At 46.0% G+C, this 23,396-nt stretch overlaps 1 protein-coding gene across 1 annotated transcript in view; it reads left to right on the top strand.

Annotated features, from left to right (window-relative positions):
- Positions 1-23,396, top strand: part of LOC311100048 (rho guanine nucleotide exchange factor 28-like) — a 132,365-nt gene that overhangs the window by 104,862 nt on the left and 4,107 nt on the right. The window contains 13 exon segments of the mRNA XM_084140790.1: positions 74-324; positions 705-830; positions 2,195-2,312; positions 2,645-2,899; positions 3,070-3,146; positions 4,883-5,061; positions 5,173-5,264; positions 5,382-5,567; positions 5,739-5,974; positions 7,559-7,606; positions 10,851-11,039; positions 11,276-11,578; positions 14,962-15,295. Coding sequence (XP_083996916.1) covers positions 74-324; positions 705-830; positions 2,195-2,312; positions 2,645-2,899; positions 3,070-3,146; positions 4,883-5,061; positions 5,173-5,264; positions 5,382-5,567; positions 5,739-5,974; positions 7,559-7,606; positions 10,851-11,039; positions 11,276-11,578; positions 14,962-15,295 — 2,394 coding nt within the window.

A 23,396-nucleotide genomic window follows, 5' to 3' on the forward strand; every position in this document is an offset into this window, starting at 1 on the left:
TGTAGATCAGCGATTCTGCGCAGTCCAACTGCAATGTGTATGTGTGTGTGTGTGTGTGTGTCCGTCCTCTCAGAATTGATGCAGACAGAGATGCACCACCTCCAGACTCTGTGCATCATGGCTGAGGTCTTCCGGCGAGGGATGAGAGAGCAGGTCCAGTTGGACGCAGGCGCGGTGGGGCGTGTCTTCCCCTGTTTGGACGAACTCCTCCTCCTCCACCACGACCTCTTCAACTCCATGAGGGAACGCCGCCACAGCTCCGCCCAGCCATACGGGGACAGGAACTACGTCATAGAACGCATCGGAGATGTTCTACTGCAACAGGTGCACTGTTAAAATGATGTGCTTGTAACAACAAGGAGGCAAAACCTTAACTTTTCTGGAGTGGGGTCGAGAAGGAACAGGAAACAGTTATGTACTTTCTGTCATACGGTCAGGAATCTGTGGAGACAGAATTAACTTACAACCCCTAAAAGTACATGGAAGTGCCGATTCATTACAATGAATCAGCACTTCCATAAAACATGGATAAATACGGATATGTTTTTTTGTGTGTGTCTGAAACATTGCCAACATCCACTGACTCTGTCCCGTAATTCAGTAATTCAACCTTAATAGACATGACTGTGGTATTAATGTTCTATGACTGATTGAGTACGTTGGCTCAATATGATTGACTGTATAACTTCTAATTTCCGGTGCAGTTTTCTGAAGAGAACGCAGAGAGGATGAAACAGGTGTATGGAGACTTCTGCAGCCATCACTCTGAGGCAGTCACCTTCTTCAAAGAGCTACAGCAGCAAAACAAACGATTTCAGACCTTCATCAAGGTACAGGCTTGTCTGCTTATGACACCTCTATAAGCCTCAAGAGTTACACTACATGGCCAAAAGTAAGTGGACACGCCTTCAAATTTGTGGATTTGTTGCTGACAGGTGTATACAATTGAGCACACAGCCATGCAATTTCCATAGACAAACATTGACATTAGAATGGCCCGTACTGAAGAGCTCAGTGACTTTCAATGTGGCACCATCATAGGATGCCACCTTTCCAACCAGTCAGTTTGTCAAATTTCTGCCCTGCTAGAGCTGCCCTGGTCAACTGTAAGTACTGTTATTGTGAAGTGGAAACGTCTAGGAGCAACAACGGCTCAGCCGCAAAGTGGTAGGCCACACAAGCTCACAGAACAGGACCGCCGAGTGCTGAAGCGCTTAGCGTGTAAAAATTGTCTGTCCTCGGATGCAACACTCACTATCGAGTTCCAAACTGCCTCTGGAAGCAATGTCAACACAAGAACTGTTAGTCGGGAGCTTCATGAAATGGGTTTCCATGGCCAAGCAGCCGCACACAAGCGTAAGATCGCCTTGTGCAATGCTAAATGTCGGCTGGAGTGGTGTAAAGCTCGCCGCCATTGGACTCAGGAGCAGTGGAAACGAGTTCTCTGGAGTGAGGAATCATGCTTCACCATCTGGCAGTCCGACGGACAAATCTGGGTTTGGCGGATGCCAGGAGAACGCTACCTGCCCGAATGCATAGTGCCAACTGTAAAGTTTGGTGGAGGAGGAATATTGGTCTGGGGCTGTTTTTCATGGTTCGGGCTAGGCCCCTTAGGTCCAGTGAAGGGAAATCTTAACGCTACAGCATACAATTACATTCTAGACGATTCTGTGATTCTGACTTTGTGGCAACAATTTGGGGAAGGCCCTTTCCTGTTTCAGCATGAAGATCCCCCCCATGTACAAAGCGAGGTCCATACAGAAATGGTTTGTTGAGATCGGTGTGGAAGAACTTGACTAGCCTGCACAGAGCCCTCACCTCAACCCCATTGAACATCTTTGGGATGGATTGGAACGCCGACTGCGAGGCAGACCAAATCGCCCAACATCAGTGCCCGACCTCACTAATGCTCTTGTGGCTGAATGGAAGCAAGTCCCTACAGCAATGTTCCAACATCTAGTGGAACGCCTTCCCAGAAGAGTGGAGGCTGTTATAGCAGCAAAGGGGGGACTAACTCCATATTAATGCCCTTGATTTTGGAATGCGATGTTCTCCGAGCAAGTGTCCACATACTTTTGGCCAAGTCGTGCATCTTGAGAAGATCTCTGGAGAAATTATCTGTCGTAACAAGTTCAATTATTTTAAATGTTCCACTTGTGACTAATGATTATTTGTTGATTGTGTGTTTTTATAGCAACAAAGTAATAACTATTTGGTGCGGAGGAGAGAGATCCCAGAATGCATGTTGTTGGTGACCCAGAGGATCACTAAGTACCCTGTTCTGTTGGAGAGGATTCTACAGTACACCCAGGGTTAGTCTGTCTGCCTCTCTATGCTCTGCTGCCCACTGCTGTTAGGATCAGATAAATCAAATCAACTCGTGATAACACGACCAGGCTAGTTTTTTGTTGGACAGGTGGTTTTATCATACAGCTGAGCTATCAGTGATAATATACAGCAGATACAGTAAGAGATTACATGAAATGTTTGTTGTATTGTGTTGTATTTCAAATGGTACTTAATTACTGATATGGGGCTGGTAACCGGATGTATAGTATTGATCCTACTACTTCAATGTGCCTGAATATTTTTTCTCTCTCTCTCTCTCTCCCCCCTCCCTAAATCTCCCCTCCCCCTATCTCAGAGGACAGTGAGGAGCACAGGGACCTCTCCAGAGCTCTGGTTTTGATCAAGGAGGTGATCGCGGCTGTAGACCTGAGGGTCAGTGAGTTTGAGCAGGGTCAGAGGTTACAGGACGTCCTAAACAGGATGGACAACCGTAGTGCTGCCAAGCTGAAGAACGGACACAACTTTAGGAAGCAGGATGTTCTGGTGCCAGGCCGGACCCTCAAACACCAGGGCCTGTTACTGTGGAAGACCGCCACTGGACGACTCAAAGGTCTGAGGCACTGATCTATCTATCAATTAATCAACCAATCAGTCAATCAAATAATCAAGCAATACATGAATCAGTCAATCAATCGATCAATCAATCAATTTCACACAAATTATCATATTGATTATGGATTACATTGTTCACAATTGTTTTGCTGTCTCTTATCTCTTCAGATGTCCTGGCTCTCCTTCTCACAGACACACTGATCTTCCTACAGGCGAAAGACCAGAAGTTCATATTCGCTGCTGTGGTATGTCTGTGAAATGGTCTTGTGACATTTGCTGTTTATGGAATAAGACAAAATAAACTCTACAGTTCAATTCAGTTCCTTTGGACTCAGTCTGATAGCTTTGAGCTACTGTTCTCTGCTATCCGTTTTATTATATCGGAGGGGTTGGGAAAAAAGCAGAAGACACATTTCCATCCTGTATGGACTAATAAAGTTTGGGCACACCTACTCATTCAAGGGTTTTTCTTTATTTTTACAATTTTTTAGATTGTAGAATAATATTGAATACATCAAAACTATGAAATAACACATATGGAATCATGTACTAACCAAAAAAGAGTTAAACAAATCAAAATATATTTTATATTTGAGATTCTTCAAATAGCCACCCTTTGCCTTGATGACAGCTTTGCACACTCTTGGCATTCTCTTGGCATTCTCTCAACCAGCTTCATGGAATGCATTTCAATTAACAGGTGTGCCTTCTTAAAAGTTAATTTGTGGAATTTCTTAATGCGTTTCAGCCAATCAGTTGTGTTGTGACAAGGTAGGAGGGTATACAGAAGATATCCCTATTTGGTAAAATACCAAGTCCATATTATGGCAAGAACAGCTCAAATAAGCAAAGAGAAATTACAGTTCATTACTTTTAAGACATAAAGGTCAGTCAATACGGAACATTTCAAGAACTTTGAAAGTTTCTTCAAGTGCAGTCGCAAAAACCATCAAGCACTATGATGAAACTATCTCTTATGAGGACCACCACATGAATGGAAGACCCAGAGTTACCTCTGCTGCAGAGGATAAGTTCATTAGAGTTACCAGCCTCAGAAATTGCAGCCCAAATAAATGTTTCACAGAGTTCAAGTCACAGACACATCTCAACATCAACTGTTCAGAGGGGACAGTGTGAATCAGGCCTTCGTGGTCGAATTGCTGCAAAGAAACCACTACTAAAGGATGATCTCCACATGTGTATTTCCTACCGTAAAGCATGGAGGAGGAGGTGTTATGGTGTGGGGGTGCTTTGCTGGTGACACTGTCCGTGATTTATTTAGAATACAAGGCACACTTAACCAGCATGGCTACCACAGCATTCTGCAGCGATACGCCATCCCATTTGGTTTGGGCTTAGTGGGACTATAATTTGTTTTTCAACAGGACAATGACCCAACACACCTCCAGGCTGTGTAAGGGCTATTTTACCAAGAACTTGAGTGATGGAGTGCTGCATCAGATGACCTGGCCTCCACAATCCCCCGACCTCAACCAAATTGAGATGTTTTGGGATGAGTCGGACCGCAGAGTGAAGGAAAAGCAACCAACAAGTGCTCAGCATATGTGGGAACTCCTTCAAGACTGTTGGAAAAGTATTCCAGGTGAAGCTGGTTGAGAGAATGCCAAGAGTGTGCAAAGCTGTCATCAAGGCAAAGGGTGGCTATTTGTAGAGTCTCAAATATAAAATATGTTTTGATTTGTTTAACACTTTTTTGGTTACTACATGGTTCCATATGTGTTATTTCATAGTTTTGATGTCTTCACTATTATTCTACAATGTACTAAATAGTAAAAATAAAGAAAAACCCTTGTATTAGTAGGTGTGTCCAAACTTTTGACTGGTACTGTATATCTTATCATATATTGGGGATTGAGACTCAAAAAGACATTTCAACGTCTACATCAGTGGGTGTTGGCCCCCTGTATTCATTCAATTTACGAATACTCTCTCATCCTCCCATACTGTCTGTGTTCCTCAGGACCAGAAGCCCCCAGTGATCTCTCTGCAGAAGCTGATTGTCAGGGAGGTAGCCAATGAGGAGAGAGGGATGTTTCTTATCAGCGCGTCGGCCGCGGGTCCAGAAATGTATGAGGTCCACACCTCCTCGAAAGATGAACGCAACAGCTGGATGAGACACATCAGAGAGGCTGTGGAGAGGTCAGTAAGGGGTGTGTGAAGGGTGTAAGTGTGTGGTTAGTGTGTGTGTGCGTGCGTGTGAGTGAGTGTGTGTATGCTTAACGCTGTCTGTTCGTCTGTCTGTCTATCCAGCTGTCCAGAGGATGAGGAGGAGAACACTAGCGAATTGGAGGAGGAGAGAAGAACATCTGAAGCCAGAGCCCAGAAGATACAAAAACTACAGGGTAATATGCTACTGTATATTCATAGCTTACAAATAGATCTACTAATGAATGTTAATTAATGAATGTTTCTTAATGACACTTTGTTAATTACATTTTATTCATGTGTTTATCTACCAGAGAGTCTGAGCAGTCAGGACCATCAGATCTGTTCTAGTCTGGAGGAGAAGCTACAGATCTATGCTGAACTGTCTTCCCTGAGGGGCGGCACCCAGAAACCACACCCTGAGCCACACCTACTGGTCCAGCCACACCCAGAGGAGGTGCCCCAGGCTGCAGTACTGGTCACTGCCGCACTCAAAGAGGGTCAGATGATACACCACCCTTTTAGCCTCACTGACCATTGTTAGCATCATGTACACGTTGTCCATTTCCTGTTGTCCAACGTCTTACTCTGTATGTCTGTGGGTCTTTTTGTCTACAGTAAATTATCTTTCTCCCTCTCTCTAACCACCCCTCTCCTCTCTCCCTCTCCAGCTGAGAACCTGAGGACCACTCTGTCCTCCAGGACCTGTTCTCCCTCCAGCCTCTGCAGCCCTCACAGGGACCTCCTGTCCCACCCTGTGTCCCCAGCCAACCCTTCTACACCCCTGGACACTCCCACAGATGGGGACCCTGATACCAGGGACGGGGAGTGGTCAGCCTCCCAGGCCCTCGTACTGCAGTCCCTGACTCAACCCCACACTGGGGACACTAATAATATCAACCTTAAGGCAGGTCTTCTATACAAGGTTTTCTTTTCTACCATAGATATCGTAGCGAATTCAGTGGTAACCCGACAGGGCTTGAACTCGGGTCCCTGTGAGTTGTCAGTCTAACATGTTAGCCATAACACCAAGCGGCTCAAATACAAATGGGATCTGTAGTTGTAGCCATAAGCTTATTGAAGTCTTCTCACCTTCCTCCACTTTCTTATTGCTGACCCAACAGTTGTTTAAATAATTTAACACCATCTATTAGAATTTCATTTCAGCCTTAATGTGCTAAATTATTCATATCTTAATAATACAGGAAAAGTCCATTTAGCTCTCAAAGGTGCCGTCTCATTAAAAATAGATGATGGAGAATTATATCCCAATTTCCTTGGCCATGTTTGTGCTATCGTTAGCATCTTGTCCTGGCTGTGAGGTGAATGACTATGATAAAAGATAGTAATATTGACTGAATGTAATAGAGCAGGGGTACTCAGCTCTTACCCTACGAGGTCTGGAGCCTGCTGGTTTTCTGTTCTACCTGATAATTACTTGCACACACCTGGTGTCCCAGGTCTAAATCAGTCCCCGATTAAAGGGGAACAATGGGGAAAAAAAAGTAGTGGAATTGGTTTCAAGGTCCAGAGTTGAGTTTGAGGGGTCTAGGACCTCGAGGCCCCTCTAACCAGTGACTGCTTTAGACCTGCTGGGACATCAGGTGTGCGCAATTAATTAACAGGTAAAACAGAAAACCAGTAGTATTCCAGACTGCATAGGGTAAGATTTGAACACCCCTGGTATTGAGCAATGCAGTGTACAGCACGCGTCATACTCGTTCCACGGAGGGCCGAGTGTCTGCGGGTTTTTCTCCACCCTTGGACTTGATTGATTAATTAAGGTCACTGATTAGTAAGGAACGCCCCTCACCTGGTTGTCTAGGTCTTAATTGAAAGGAAAAACCAAACACCAGCAGACACTAGCCCAGGGTTCTTCAATTCTGGTCCTGGAGGGCCGAAACACCTCTGTTTTTCATCCTCTCCTTCTAATCAGGGGCTAATTCAGACCTGCGACACCAGGTGAGTGCAATTAACTACCAGGTAGAAATAAAAAACAGAAGTGTTTCGGCCCTCCAGGACCGGAATTGAAGAACCCTGCACTAGGCCCTCCATGGAATGAGTTTGACACCCCTGGTGTACAGATTCTGTGCACAGACACTACCAGACCACAAAGTGGCGCTATATACTTACATGACGACATAGACTCCTCAGACAAATTGACTCTCCTTAGAAAATGGGCCTTGTGATAAGAGGAGAAGATACTGCACTCTCACCACTATACTCTAGTCTAGTCTAGTCCAGGAGTAAGACTGTATTGGCTGGCTTCAACTGATATGGGTATACAGTAGTAGTAGGAGAGTAAAACTCTGTTGCCATCTACTGTAGAACTGTAGAATCTTCAGATACCAACACTCTGAAATAATAGAATCAGGACATTTATTCCTTAACAGTTTTTCATAGAGGGAATATAATTTGTGAAGTGATTAAGTCATCTACCAACATGGGAGCCTGACTGTTAGTTGTGTGTTTGTGTCCTCTTCAATAACAGGTGGCTCAGAGTGTCCAGAGCTTGACCCAGTTACTTTACAGTCTGCAGGTGAGCTCATCACACACAAACGCACAAACTCTCTCACACACACATGCACGCACACACACACACACACACACACTTTGTATCTATGTATCTACCTCAGTCACTCATTTTCATTTCCCACAAAGACCCATTGTGTTCTCAAACTTTATTTGTCACATGCGCCGAACTGGTGTAGACTGTAGACTACCGTGAAATGCTTGGTTACAAGGCCTTCCAAACAATGCAGCGTTAAAAAATAAAATAGTAACACTAGAGGAATCAAATAAAATACAGTACAGGGAGTACCAGTACCAGATCAATGTGCAGAGGTATTTGAGGTAGATATGTGCATGAAGGCAGGGTAAAGTGACCAGGCATCAGGATAGATAATAATAAGAGTAAAATAAAGAACAGAGCAGCAACAAAAGTGTGAGTGTGCGTGTGTGTTTAGTGTGTGCGTGTGTAAGTAGTGAATGTGTGTGGGTTGCAACCCCCCCCCCCCTTTGCCTCAATTCGTCGGGGAATGTTGACCCAAATGCTTCCCACAGTTGTGTCAAGTTGGCTGGATGGCCTTTGGGCGGTGGACCATTCTTGATACACACGGGAAACTGTTGAGCGTGAAAAACCTGCCACCTACTACCATGCTTCAAAGTCACTTAAATCGTTTGTCTTGCCCATTCACCCTCTGCATGGCACACATACACAATCCATGTCTCAATTGTCTCAAGGCTTAAAAATCCTTCTTTAACCTGTCTCCTCCCCTTCATCTACACTGATTTGAAGTGGATTTAACAAGTGATATCAATAAGGGATCATAGCTGGTCAGTCTACGTCATGGAAAGAGTGATTTGTATATAGTCGAGTGTGCGTAGTGCAAGATAGAGTCAGTGCAGATAGTTTGGGTACCATTAATTAACTATTTAGCAGTCTTATGGCTTGGGGGTAGAAGCTGTCTTGGAGCCTGTTGGTCCGAGAGCCGATGCTCCGGTACCGGTTGCCGGACGGTAGCAGAGTGAACAGTCTATGGCTTTGGTGGCTGGAGTCTTTACGGGCCTTCCTCTGACACCGCCTGATATAGAGGTCCTGGATGGCAGGGAGCTCGGCCCCAGTGATGTACTGAGCTGTCCGCACCACCCTCTGTAGCGCTTTGCAGTCAAGGGCGGTGCATTTGCCATAACATTCGGTGATGCAGCCAGTCAAGATGTCCTCGATGGTGCAGCTGTATACCTTTTTGAGGGTCGGAGAGCCCATGCCAAATCTTTTCAGCCTCCTGAGGGGGAAGAGGCACTGCCGTCCCCTCTTCACAACTGTGTGGGTATGTGTGGACCATGTTAGGTCCTTAGTGATGTGGACGCGAAGGAACTTGAAACTCACGACCCGCTCCACAACAGCCCCGTCGATGTGGATGGGGGTGTGCTCTCCCCTCTTTCTCCTATAGTCCACGATCAGCTCTTTGGTCTTACTGACATTGAGGGAGAGGTTGTTGTCCTGACACCACACTGCTAAGTCTCTGACCTCCTCCCTGTAGGCTGACTTATCGCCGTCGTCAGCAAACTTGATAATAGGGTTGGAGTTGTGCGTGGCCATGCAGTCGTGGGTGAACAGGGAGTAGAGGAGGGGACTAAGCACACACCCCTGAGGGGCCCCCGTGTTGAGGGTCAGTGTGGTGGAGGTGTTGTTGCCTACCCTCACCACCTGGGGTCGGCCCGTCAGGAAGTCCAGGATCCAGTTGCAGATGGAGGTGTTCAGTCCCAGGGTCCTAAGCTTGGAGGGAGCTACGGTGTTGAACGCTGAGCTGTAGTCTATGAACAGCATTCTGACATAGTTATTTCCCCTCTTGTCCAGGTGAGATTGCATCATCTGTGGATCTTTTGGGGCGGTATGCAAATTGGAGTGGGTCTAGGGTGTCTGGGATGATGGTGTTGATGTGAGCCATGACCAGCCTTTCAAAGCACTTCATGATTACAGATGTGAGTGCTACAGGGCGATAGTCATTTAGGCAGGTTACTTTGGAGCTCTTGGGAACAGGGACAATGGTGGTCAGCTTGAAACATGTTGCGATTACAGACTGGGACAAGGAGAGATTGAAAATGTCTGTGAAGACACTTGCCAGCAGGTCTGCGCATGCTTTGAGAACGCGCCCTGGTATTCCATCTGATTGTTAACCTGTTTAAACGTTTTGCTCACATTGGCCACAGAGAGCGAGATCACACAGTCATCCGGAAAAACTGGCTTTCATGCAAGGCACAGTGTTATATTCCTCGAAGCGAGCATAAAAGGCATTTAGCTCGTTTGGGAGTTCTGGATTGCTGGGCCAATCATTGCTGGGTTTCCCTTTGTAATCTGTTATCGTCTGCAAGCCCTGCCACACACGACGAGCGTCGGCGCCGGTGTAATAGGATTCCACCTTCCTCCTATATTGTCCTTTTGCATGTTTGATGTCTCTTCGGACCCATCCTATTTTAGTTCTACACTCAGGTTGAAGGCTTAGTGTGTGTGTGCGTGCTACTATGTGCTACTGCTTGTGTGTGTGTGTGTGTGTGTGTGTGTGTGTGCACGCGCGTCTGGCTGCACAACAGCTTCTATAAACAGAGATAGAACAATCAGCTGGATTGTCTGAATCTTGAACCGCCAGGCGGTAAATAAGCTGCTGGAGAGAGGAACCCAATTATCCTATTCTAAGTGGAAGAAAGAACAGAGGAGAGGCTTTTATCTTGAACTGCACAGGGGAGCATTTGATATGTTAATGTAGATGGAGTCTATTCTGTTTGGTCTGTTCACGGCATGTGTTTGTGTTAGTAGGCTAATGTGAAGTGTGTTTGTGTGTGTGTGTGTTGATCTAACAACATGTAGCTAAGCCTTTCAAGTAAGTACACAAATGATCGACTTTCAAGTAAGTACACACAGTGTTGACTAACCCATTTGGTATTCAAATTACCTGCTCCTATTGCCCCCATTCACCTTGGTTTGGAGCAACTCGTGGTCAGCGACGGTTGGACCAGTTTGGACCCAGTCAGTCAGTCAGTCAGTCAGCAGCCAGGCAGCCAGCCATTCAGACAGCTATTAAGTCAGCCAGCCAGCTAGTCAGCCAGCCAGCTAGTCAGCCAGCCAGCCAGCTAGCCAGCCAGCCAGCCAGCCAGCTAGCCAGCCAGCCAGCCAGCCAGCTAGTCAGCCAGCCAGCCAGCCAGCCAGCTAGTCAGCCAGCCAGCCAGCCAGCCAGCCAGCCAGTTAGTCACGTTATCGTCACATTTTCATTTCCCCTCTACAGGCGGCGGTAACCATCCAAGACAGTTTATACGAGGTACAGAAGCTCCTCCTCCATGAGAGTGACCACCCCGCCCCCTGCCTGCCGAGACCATCCCCCCCGTGTCTCCAGGAGCAGGAGAAGCATCGTAACCAGGAGAAGCGCCGTGAGGAGGTGGCAGCGGCGGTGCGGTTACAGGGTCGGCTGCGCCAGGTAGGGATGGCTAGCTTCGATTATCTTTTCGATGAGCTTTTTTGTCCTTAAAATGGATAAGTAAGCAAGCATCTATCTAGTATGCACTCATTCCACTTATTTTTCTTGGAAAACTCAGATTGATTAGTGAAAAAAAACTATATTTGGAGTATTGATCCATTAATTGGCCCTAGCAACTATCAACCAGTTGATTCTGAAAAACTAATAGATTCTGTTGAACTCATCCCTACTGCCAGGAGAGGAAGCGGTGGGAGAGGGAGTGCCAGGTGCGCCACAGCCAACAGGAGGAGCTGGAGAGCAGGCTAGAGGAGAGGGAGAGACAGTGCCACCTGGAGGCTGAGAGGCTGAAGCGGGAGTGGGAAGAGCTGGAAGAGAAGCTGGGGGAGTACCAGCAGAGCCTGGAGAGGCTGAGGGAGGGCCAGAGAAGCGTGGGGAAGGAGAGGGAGAAGCTGGAGACCCAGCAGAAGCTGCTGCAGAGCTGGAGACACAGCCGACAGAGGAGCCTGCCTGTCATGGTCATACCGCTGGACGGACATCAGGTGTGTGTGAGGGGGGTTAGTGTGTGTGTGTGTGTGAGTGTGCGTGCCTGCATGTGTGTGTGTGTGATGATGGCTCCAGGCATCTCACAGAAGGACCCCTAGCCTGTAGTTACTAACCACTGCATGAGAGTGTGAATGAGAGATGCTGAGCATGTGGTTTCCATGTGTTTGATACCGTTCCATTCATTCCATTCCAGCCATTACAATGAGCCCATCCTCTTATAGCTCCTCCCAACAGCCTCCTCTGGTGTACTTATACTGTAAGTGTGTGTATATATGTTTGTGTGAACCAAGGGCATGTTTCACCCTGGGTTAGTAGTTCATTAATGATAAGTGCCTTTCTCCCAGGACAAAGTATTGCCAGCAGCCAGAGCTACGGTGGCCCACTCAGCCACACAGACAACTCAATCCAGCCCTTGATATACGACCTGTGGTAATGAGAGGAATTTCAGCGGCATCCATCTCGGGGCTCAGCAGGTCCGCTCGCTAATAAACAACTTAATGATTGATGATAATTAAACCGCTGTGAATAAAAGCTCCAATTACAAAATATTTAAAAGCAGAGGCACTCGAACCCTGCAAACAAATCAATCCTCTCCAAAAATACTTCAATTATTCATATCGACACTTTGTTTGAAAAGCGAGTGGAGCGTGCCTGCAGTGAAATATGCCCCCGAGCTGAGAGGAGAGGCATAGAGAATGAGGGAGAGAGGAGAGGCAGGGAGAGAGAGAGAAGGGGAGAGAGACGTGTTCCTATAAAGGGAAGTGTTCCTATACCCTGCCTCTGCCTGCCTCTCTACAGGACCTTGTATGCTAAAACCAACGACCTCATGAATGTATATAATTTACCCTATAGGCCTCAGTGGGGTTGAGCTTGTGTTGTGATGTTAAGCAGGTGCTATGATTCAACGAGTAGAGAGTGGAATGGCGGGGGTCTCATACAGTGGGGAGAACAAGTATTTGATACACTTCCGATTTTGCAGGTTTTCCTACTTACAAAGCATGTAGAGGTCTGTAATTTTTATCATAGGTACACTTCAACTGTGAGAGACGGAATCTAAAACAAAAATCCAGAAAATCACATTGTATGATTTTTAAGTAATTAATTTGCATTTTATTGCATGACATAAGTATTTGATCACCTACCAACCAGTAAGAATTCCGGCTCTCACAGACCTGTTAGTTTTTCTTAAAGAAGCCCTCCTGTTCTCCACTCATTACCTGTATTAACTGCACCTGTTTGAACTCGTTACCTGTATAAAAGACACCTGTCCACACACTCAATCAAACAGACTCCAACCTCTCCACAATGGCCAAGACCAGAGAGCTGTGTAAGGACATCAGGGGTAAAATTGTAGACCTGCACAAGGCTGGGATGGGCTACAGTACAATAGGCAAGCAGCTTGGTGAGAAGGCAACAACTGTTGGCGCAATTATTAGAAAATGGAAGAAGTTCAAGATGACGATCAATCAACCTCGGTCTGGGGCTCCATGCAAGATCTCACCTCATGGGGCATCAATGATCATGAGGAAGGTGAGGGATCAGCCCAGAACTACACAGCAGGACCTGGTCAATGACCTGAAGAGAGCTGGGACACAGTCTCAAAGAAAACCATTAGTAACACACTACGCCGTCATGGATTAAAATCCTGCAGCGCATGCAAGGTCCCCCTGCTCAAGCCAGCGCATGTCCAGGCCTGTCTGAAGTTTGCCAATGACCATCTGGATGATCCAGAGGAGGAATGGGAGAAGGTCATGTGGTCTGATGAGACAAAAATAGAGCTTTTTGGTCTAAACTCCACTCGCCGTGTTTGGAGGAAGAAGAAGGATGAGTACAACCCCAAGAACACCATCCCAACCGTGAAGCATGGAGGTGGAAACATCATTCTTTGGGGATGCTTTTCTGCAAAGGGGACAGGACGACTGCACCGTATTGAGGGGAGGATGGATGGGGCCATGTATCGCGAGATCTTGGCCAACAACCTCCTTCCCTCAGTAAGAGCATTGAAGATGGGTTGTGGCTGGGTCTTCCAGCATGACAACGACCCGAAACACACAGCCAGGGCAACTAAGGAGTGGCTCCGTAAGAAGCATCTCAAGGACCTGGAGTGGTCTAGCCAGTCTCCAGACCTGAACCCAATAGAAAATCTTTGGAGGGAGCTGAAAGTCCGTATTGCCCAGCAACAGCCCCGAAACCTGAAGGATCTGGAGAAGGTCTGTATGGAGGAGTGGGCCAAAATCCCTGCTGCAGTGTGTGCAAACCTGGTCAAGACCTACAGGAAACGTATGATCTCTGTAATTGCAAACAAAGGTTTCTGTACCAAATATTAAGTTCTGCTTTTCTGATGTATCAAATACTTATGTCGTGCAATAAAATGCAAATTAATTACTTAAAAACCATACAATGTGATTTTCTGGATTTTTGTTTTAGATTCCGTCTCTCACAGTTGAAGTGTACCTATGATAAAAATTACAGACCTCTACATGCTTTGTAAGTAGGAAAACCTGCAAAATCGGCAGTGTATCAAATACTTGTTCTCCCCACTGTATATGTCTCACTCTCCTCCTCTTTCTCTCTTATTTACGTACTTCTCTTCTGTATGCTATGTCCAGGTTAGGTAAGATGTTCTCCTGCCTCCTTCATTTGATCTGTGTCAAAGCTCAAGCAGAATTAGCAGTCCACCACTAACATGCGTGACCGGAGTAGGGAGTCACTGCAGGCTTATCTATATGGAAGCAGTGCAGTCTTGGCCTACGTCCCAAATGGCACCATATTCCCTATGGTCCCTGGTCAAAAGTAGGGCACTATAAAGGGAATAGGGTGCCATTTGGGATCAGCCTTAGTGGTCCCTGCTGATCTGTATGGAGGTAGTGTTTAGCATTTCCCTGCTAACATTTAGCCCCAGGCAGAGGGTCAGATGGTCAGGGGGTCAGAGGCGTATCCAGTGACTCACACCGACCCTCCATCCTCAGATCCTCTCTAATGAGATGGCCTCAATGGAAGGAGGATGGGGTTTACAGCACCTTGCCAAGTAGAGGGAACCCAGCTCCACTGCAGCAGTGATCTGGATATTATTTACAGTGAATATAATATGAATTGGCATACTTAACAGAAATCACACCGAAAATATGGATTACATCTCTCAAATATGATTTTGGATGATAATTCTGTTTTTGGATAAACTGTGGATAAACCATTATGGTAAAATAGCCACTGTGGCTACTTTACCATTCCAGATGTGTAGCATTGGTTATGCTGTTGACTGTTAACTATTTTCGTAGTGTTATGGTTTCCCTGTATGTTTATGTTCATGCTGTCATCATGGTCATCCATCTCTCAGAGTTGTGTTAACATGGCATTCTTCTCCCTTATTCTCCCATAGGACTCACTTCCTGGTCAGTCCGGCGTCCATCTTGACAACGCGGGCTCAGTGTTTGTCAACGAGGCATCGTTCACCACGTCGAAGGTGCTCAACAACCGCCACGTACACCACCACCTGCAGCAGCACCAGAGAGACGACCCTCGAGCCCACAACAGCCTGAACACCCTACTGGCCTGCTCCAGCCAGAGACACACGCTCCAACCCCTCTCCCTCTCCAAGACCCCCACGCGCCACCCTGGCACAAACACACCTCAGGGCTGGGCGGGGGGTGCCGGTGTCACTGGTTACCTCTGTACAACCTCAGGTGGACAGGGGACAGAGCACACACCCAACGGTAAGACCCAGTTCAGTAAAGTTGTGCGAGTCCATCTCTGTTAAAGAGATTGTGTTTATTGTCTAATCCTAAATACAGGATGAATTCAGGCTTTCTCGGCTGAATTTGACTGATAACACAGACTCTGTCTGTCTGTCTGTCTGTCTGTCTGTCTGTCTGTCTGTCTGTCTGTCTGTCTGTCTGTCTGTCTGTCTGTCTGTCTGTCATAACACATGATATCACGAGTCCTACCTGCTACCCGTGAGAGAGTAAACACAACCTTTGTACCCACCACACACACGCATGAAAGCAAATGTAATTCGGCACAGTACTGCATGCAGCACACTACTGCATGCAGCTGTGGTGGTTGATATCTGACACACACACACCCCACACACACCTCCCATCCTTCTCAAGGCTGTCTCAGTTTCCGTAGAGATGTGAGGCCTTGTTTGTCCTTCTTTCCCAGTTAATCAGTGTCTCCTGGCAAAGAAACCCCCCTCACCCCTGACCTAGGAGAGAGAAAAAAAAAATCTATGTTTTCTCTATCTATCGTGCGTTGGGGGCAGGGGCGGACAACAGCGTGTGAATCACAGCTCAGAGCCCATGGCTGATGGGTTGGAACATCGATCTGAAAAATCTTTACAAAACTCATTACAGCACGATTTGTCATCGCAGGAGGAAGAGGAGGAGGAGGGGATGAGAGATGCATACATATTCATCTGTATTTAACTGCTGATTTGTCAGCTGACATCTGTCTGCATCTATGTGTCTCACAGGTTTCAACTGTCATACCTCACTGGTGTAATGTACATGTATACTGATCTAAACTGAAAGTATGACTAGCTATAATGTTGAATATACACTAGAAGGGATGCTTCTGTTTTAATGGGCTGTTTTAATGGGTTTCGCTATAGTAAATATCAGTAATACAGGCTGCTGCATTGTTTACTAAAGATTGCGACCAGAGCACGATCTCTCTCCATCGATCGCCTTATTATCCCCTACTGTTATTGACCACACATGAGCCACCGTAGAATCGCAGTCTCTTGTTAATAAGACAGATGGGTGGATACTTCTAACCCAATCTACCACAGGGCCAGATCCTACCTGACATCTTACCCACAATGCATCCCTCTGCGGCCCCAGACAGTCCCCATAATGTACTGCTCTTGTCCAGTTAGAGATGGTACAGTGTGTTATCTGACAGGTCAGCAGGATTCACAGATGTTCAAATCAATCAAATAAAATGTTATTTTTACATGCGCCGAATACAACAGTTGTAGATTTTACCGAGAAATGCTTACTTACGAGCCCTTTCCCAACAATGCAGAGATAAAAAGTAAGAAAAATTTAACACAATAACAATAACGAGACTATATACAAGGAGTACCGGTACAGAGTCAATGTGCAGGGGTATGAGGTACTTGAAGTAATTGAGGCAATATGGACTGTACATGTGGGTAGGGGTAAAAGTGACTAGGTAATCAGGATAGATAATAAACAGAGTAGCAGCAGCTTATGTGAAGAGTGAGAAAGTGTTTCTATTTGTGAGTGGGTGTGTGGCATCAATATGCATGTGTGTGTGTGTTGGAGTGTCAGTGTAGAATGTGTGAGTGTGTAGGTAGAGTCCAGTGAATGTGCATAGAGCCGGTGCAAGAGAGTCGGTGCAAATAAAAACGGGGTCAATGCAAATAGTCAGGGTAGCCATTTGATTAACTGTTCAGCAGTCTTATGACTTGGAGGTAGAAGCTGTTCAGGAGCCTTTGCGCTCCGGTACCGCTTGCCGTGCGGTAGCAGAGAGAACATTCTATGACTTGGGTGGCTAGAGTCTTTGACAATTTTTAGGGCCTTCCTCTGACACCGCCTGGTATAGAGGTCCTTGATGGCAGGGAGCTCGGTCCCAGTGATGTACTGGGCCGGGCTGTACTCACTACCCTCTGTAGCGCCTTATGGTCGGATGCCAAGCATTTGCCATACGAAGTGGTGATACAGCCAGTCAAGATGCTCTCAATGATGCAGCTGTAGAACTTTGCCAAATCTTTTCAGCTTCCTGAAGGGAGGAGGCGTCGTCGTGCCAACTTCACAACTGGTTTGGTGTGGTTGGACCATGATAGGTCCTTAGTGATTTGGACACCGAGGAACGTGAAGCTCTCGACCCGCTCCACTACAGCCCCGTCCATGTGAATGGGGGTGTGCTCGGCCCTCTGTTTCCTGTAGTCCACGATCAGCTCCTTTGTCTTGCTGACATTGAGGGAGAGATTGTTGTCCTGGCACCACACTGCCAGGTCTCTGACCTCCCAATAGGCTGTCTCATCATCGTCGGTGATCAGGCCTACCACCGTCCTGTCATCGGAAAACTTACCAATAACCTGCCACTGGCATTAAACAAAGCATGTGTGTCCATGTATGCAGATGATTCAACCATATACCCATCAGCAACCACAGCTAATGAAGTGACTGAAACCCTTAACAAAGAGTTGCAGTCTGTTTTGGAATGGGTGGCCAGTAATAAACTGGTCCTGAACATCTCTAAAACTAAGAGCGTTGTATTTGGTACAAATCATTCCCTAAGTTCTAGAGCTCAGCTGAATCTGGTAATGAATGGTGTGGCTGTTGATCAGGTTGAGGAGACTAAATTACTTGGCGTTACCTTAGATTGTAAACTGTCATATGACAGTTAGATGACATATAGATTCAATGGTTATAAAGATGGGGAGATGGGGATGCTTTTTTGACACCACACTCCGAAAAGCAAGTCCTGCAGGCTCTAGTTTTGCTTATCTTGATTATTGTCCAGTTGTGTGGTCGAGTGCTGCAAGGAAAGACCTAGTTAAGCTGCAGCTGGCCCGGAACAGAGTGGCACGTCTTGCTCTTCATTGTAATCAGAGGGCTGATTTAAATACTATGCATGCCAGTCTCTCTTGGATAAGAGTTGAGGAGAGACTGAATGCATCACTTCTTCTTTTTATAAGAAATATTAATGTGTTGAAAATCCCCAATTGTTTGCATAGTGAACTTACACACAGCTCTGACACACACACTTACCCCACCAGACATGCCACCAGGGGTCTTTTCACAGTCCCCAAATACAGAACAAATTCAAGAAAGCGTACAGTATTATATAGAGCCAGTATTGCATGGAACTCCGTTCCGTCTCATATTTTTTATTTTTTACCAGGTATTTCACCTTTATTTAACCAGGTGTTGAGAACAAGTTCTCATTTACAACTGCGACCTGGCCAAGATAAAGCAAAGCAGTGCGATAAAAACAACAATACAGAGTTACATATGGGGTAAAACAAAACATAAAGTCAAAAATACAACAGATATTGCTCAAGTGAACAGCAAACCTGGTTTAAAAAAACAGATAAAGTAACACCTCATGGCACAACGCCTCTCCCCTATTTGACCTAGAAAGTTTGTGTGTATGTATTGATATGTAGGCTACTTGTGCATTTAGTATTTTTTATTTATTTATGTAGTTCTGTTCTTGTCTATTAATGTTCTGTATTATGTCATGTTTCATGTTTTGTGTGGACCCCAGGAAGAGTAGCTGCTGCTTTTGCAACATCTAATGGGAATCCTAATAAAATACCAAATACCAAATGATGGTGTTGGAGTCGTGCGCAGCCACGCAGTCGTGGGTGAACAGGGAGTACAGGAGGTGCCCCCCTGTTGAGGGCCACCTGGGGGCGGCCCGTCAGGAAGTCCAGGATCTAGTTGCAGAGGGAGGTGTTCAGTCTCAGGACACTTAGCTTAGTGATGAGCTTGGAGGGCACTATGGTGTTCAACGCTGATCTGTAGTCAATGAACAACATTCTCACGTAGGTGTTCCTTTTGTCCAGGTGGGAACGGACAGGTTGGAGTGCATCATCTGTGGATCTGTTGGGGCGGTATGCGAATTGGACTGGGTCCAGGGTGTCTGGAATGATGGTGTTGATGTGAGCCATGACCAGCCTTTCAAAGCATTTCATGGCTACATTTAAACAGGTTACATTGGCATTCTTGGGCACAGGGACTATGGTGGTCTGCTTGAAACATGTAGGTATTACAGACTGAGTCAGGGAGAGTTTGAAAAGGTCAGTGAAGACACTTGCATGTCAGCGCATGCTCTGAGTATGCGTCCTGGTAATCCATCTGGCCCTGCTGCCTTGTGAATGTTAACCTGTTTAATGGTATTACTCACATTGGCTACGGAGAGCGTGATTACACAGTCGTCCGGAACAGCTGGTGCTCTAATGCATGGTTCAGTGTTGCTAGCCTCGAAGCGAGCATAGAAGGCATTTAGCTCGTCTGGTAGGCTTGCGCCACTGGGCAGCTTGCGGCTGGGTTTCCCTTTGTAATCCGTGATAGTTTGCAAGCCCTGCCACATCCGACAAGAGTCAGAGCTGGTGTAGTAGGATTCGATCTTAGTCCTGTATTGACGCTTTGCCTGTTTGATGGTTCGTCGGAGGGCGTAGCGGGATTTCTTATAAGCGTCCAGATTAGTGTCCCGCTCCTTGAATGGTGTCTACATCCCAAATGGCACCCTATTCCCTATTTAGCACACTACTTTTGACCGTCCTTAGGGGTCTTTTCAAAAGTAGGAAACTTTATAGGAGATAGGGTTCCTTTTGGGACACAGATGTTGTCTTCCCTCTCAAGGAGTTCATTCTCCTCCACACTCTTCCACTATAAACACTACATGACCAAAAGTATGTGGACACCTGCTCGTCTAACACCTCATTCCAAAATCATAGGCATTAATATGGAGTTGGTCCCCCATTTGCTGCTTTAACAGCCTCCTCTCTTCTGGGAAGGATTTCCACTAGATGTTGGAACATTGCTGCGGGGACTTGCTACCATTCAGCTCCAAGAGCTTTAGTGAGGTCGAGCACTGCTGTTGGGCGATTAGGCCTGGCTCGCAGCCGGCGTTCCAATTCATCCCAAAGGTGTTCGATGGGTTTGAGGTCAGGGTCTGTGCAGGCCAGTCAAGTTCTTCCACACCGATCGCGACAAAATATTTCTGTATGGATCTTGCTTTGTGCACCGGGGCATTGTCATGCTGAAACAGGAAAGGGCCTTCCCTAAACTGTTGCTAGAATGTTATTGTATGCTGTAGCGTTAAGATTTCCCTTCACTGGAACTAAGAGGCCTAGCCCGAACCATGAACAACAGCCCCAGACCATTATTCCTCCTCCACCAAACTTTACAGTTGGCACTATGCATAGGGGCAGGTAGCGTTCTCCTGGCATCTGCCAAACTCAGATTCGTCCGTCGGACTGCCAGATGGTGAAGTGTGATTCACCACTCCAGCCGACGCTTGGCATTGCACATGGTGATATTAGGTTGATGTGCGGCTGCTCGGCCATGGAAACCCATTTCATGAAACTCCCAACGAACAGTTCTTGTGCTGACGTTGCTTCCAGAGGCAGTTTGGAACTCGGTAGTGAGTGTTGCAACCGAGGACAGACAATTTTTACGCGCTTCAGCACTCGGTTGTCCCGTTCTGTGATCTTGTGTGGCCTACCATTTCGCGGCTGAGCCGTTGCTCTAGCAGGGGAGAAATTTGATGAACTGACTTGTTGGAAAGGTGGCATCCTATGACGGTGCCACATTGAAAGTCACTGAGCTCTTCAGTAAGGCCATTCTACTGCCAATGTTTGTCTATGGAGATTGCATGGCTGTGTGCTCGAATGTATACACATGTGAGCAACGGGTGTGGCTGAAATAGCCGAATCCACTAATTTGAAGGGGTGTCCACATACCTTTGTATATATAGTGTATCTCAACCTTCCTACCTTCTATGGATCTCATAGACGGTATAAGATCTAACCACAATAATAATTCATTACTATTTAATGAACTGTATTTGGTGGTATACTGTGGTTGTGCACTCTGAGTCTGTATACGATCCCACGTTACAGAACTCTCACATCCCACAGCTAGAATAGTTTCCAGGAAACCAATATCTCAACTTGAACAAAAATAAGCATTTGATCCAAAAAAAGCTCTTATTTCTCATAGAAATCCTTCATCCTCCATATCTTGCTCAGAGCTATCAGAAGTCTGATTCTATTTCTCATCCTCACCTCCACGTGTGGACTGTTCTGTTCCCTCACACAGGGCCTTTGGGATCGTTCCCTGCACAGTGATAATGGAAAAAGTGGAAAGATTGAATTTCCTGAAACTACTTTTGATCCAATGATTCCAATCAGATATTCCCATCTCGCTTGTTGAATAATTGTGGCCTTTTGAAAATAAGTAATGTACCAGAATACTATTTTGCTTCTGAAAAGAAAGATGAGATAAAAGCTATGGAGATCAGTGCTCACTATGATGTTGTAGTGAGTTACTTCACTGTACCCATAGAAATAGAATCTCATTGTAGTTCTGTGACTGTACCTTTAGTGTGAAGATCATCCTGAATCACTGGCCTTTTAATGAATGACAAGCCTGACATTGCACTTGCTGTTAAAGTCATTCAAAATATCCCATTGCATTTTATGTCACTGATTTGATCAGTAATGCCCTTCTATTGCATTTCCAAAATTGCCTCCATTTCTTGTAGCCTGATCAGTCTGACCCAAGTCCCTGTGAGGAGTGTAGTGACTAGTGAGAAAGTCTGTGTCCTGTGGCTTTACAGTACGGACCAATCTATCAGAACCCAGTGAAAAGCCTAAGAGCATGGCTAACAGTGGCACATGCACACACACCAGTGGTTCGCTAACAAAGAGCTCACTAATTATTTAGACAGTCCGACACATTCCTGTGGGAACACAATAAGACGATTTATAGACCACGCCATCTTTTACCACGGACCGTGTACAGCCACAACAGCACACCTGCTCTGCTGCCAGACAGTATCCACCCCCCTGGCCATAACTTACCCCACCTAATGGCCTAACACTCCCTTCACTCACCAAGGCCATGGCTATGCACCTGTCCTACTCATGCACGCACACACACACACACACAAGCACACACATGAGCTGTCCTCCCCTCAGAAACCTCCTGTGATGTGCATAAACACACACACACACAGAGACACACACACACTCCCTCCTTCCTCCTCCTGAGGGCCCCGTCTGGGCTTGCAGGTGTCATTTTTGTTCCTAATGATAATGATGACAGTCAGTGAAACTCTTTTAAGTAAAAGTGAAAAGATAAGTTATCAATGGCTAAACTGAGCTTGTGTTATTCATTGACTCTCTTGTACTGGGAGGACACAGCACAATACTGCATGCAGCTGTGGTGGTTGATGTATGACACACACACACACACACACACACACACACACACACACACAGCTGCAGTGGTTGAAGTATGTAGTTAGAGAGGAGATGGATGAGGCTGAACAATTTTAGGATGAACTCATTATAGTGGGCAGTCAGCCGGGTCCATCCTGATGGGCTATTTATCTAGTTAGCTGTTGGTCTATTATTTTATATTTTCTTTCCTGTTCGGCTTCTCTTCATTCCTCTTTCTCCTTTGTTGTTCCCTCTTTCCCTTCTCTCCTCTGGCTCTGTGTGTTTTGAAATGGTTATTGTTCATGTCTGACTGTTGTATGTGAGAGAGATAGTTAAAGGTCCAATGCAGCCATTTTTATCAAATCATTTCAGGATAACAATTAAATACCTTACTGTGATTGTTTTCAATTAAAATAGTTCAAAATTAACAAAAAAAGCTTATCAGCAAAGAGCAATTTCTCTAGCAAGAATTTTGCTAGGACTACTGCTGAGCGATTAACCGAAATGTTGGTTATTTTTTCATTTTTTAAAACTAATTGACCGACGTCGGTTCAGTTATCCATTTCGTTCAGTCTTTTTTCTGTGAGCTCAATGTGCACATTGCACTGCAGTTTCTCTAGAGATAAATCAGATCATGCCCGAACTGTGCGATGTAGTAGGGATTTTCCAACGGGTCAATGTTCTACATAGTTTAGGGCAGAAAACGTTATAATGAACTACATAATGAACTACATACCATAATCCATTGCGCGTCTACTTGTCCGGTCTGTGTTTCTTTTGCCTCATGTCCACCAGATGCATAAAACTCTTTGGGTTCCGGCAGAAGTCAATCATTGTCAATGGAGAAGTCTGCAACGCTACGTTGGGGGTGCCTCACTAGGCTGTGGTGC

This window comes from Coregonus lavaretus (genome assembly GCF_964263955.1).
Source record: "Coregonus lavaretus genome assembly, chromosome: 24".
Taxonomy (NCBI): domain Eukaryota; kingdom Metazoa; phylum Chordata; class Actinopteri; order Salmoniformes; family Salmonidae; genus Coregonus; species Coregonus lavaretus.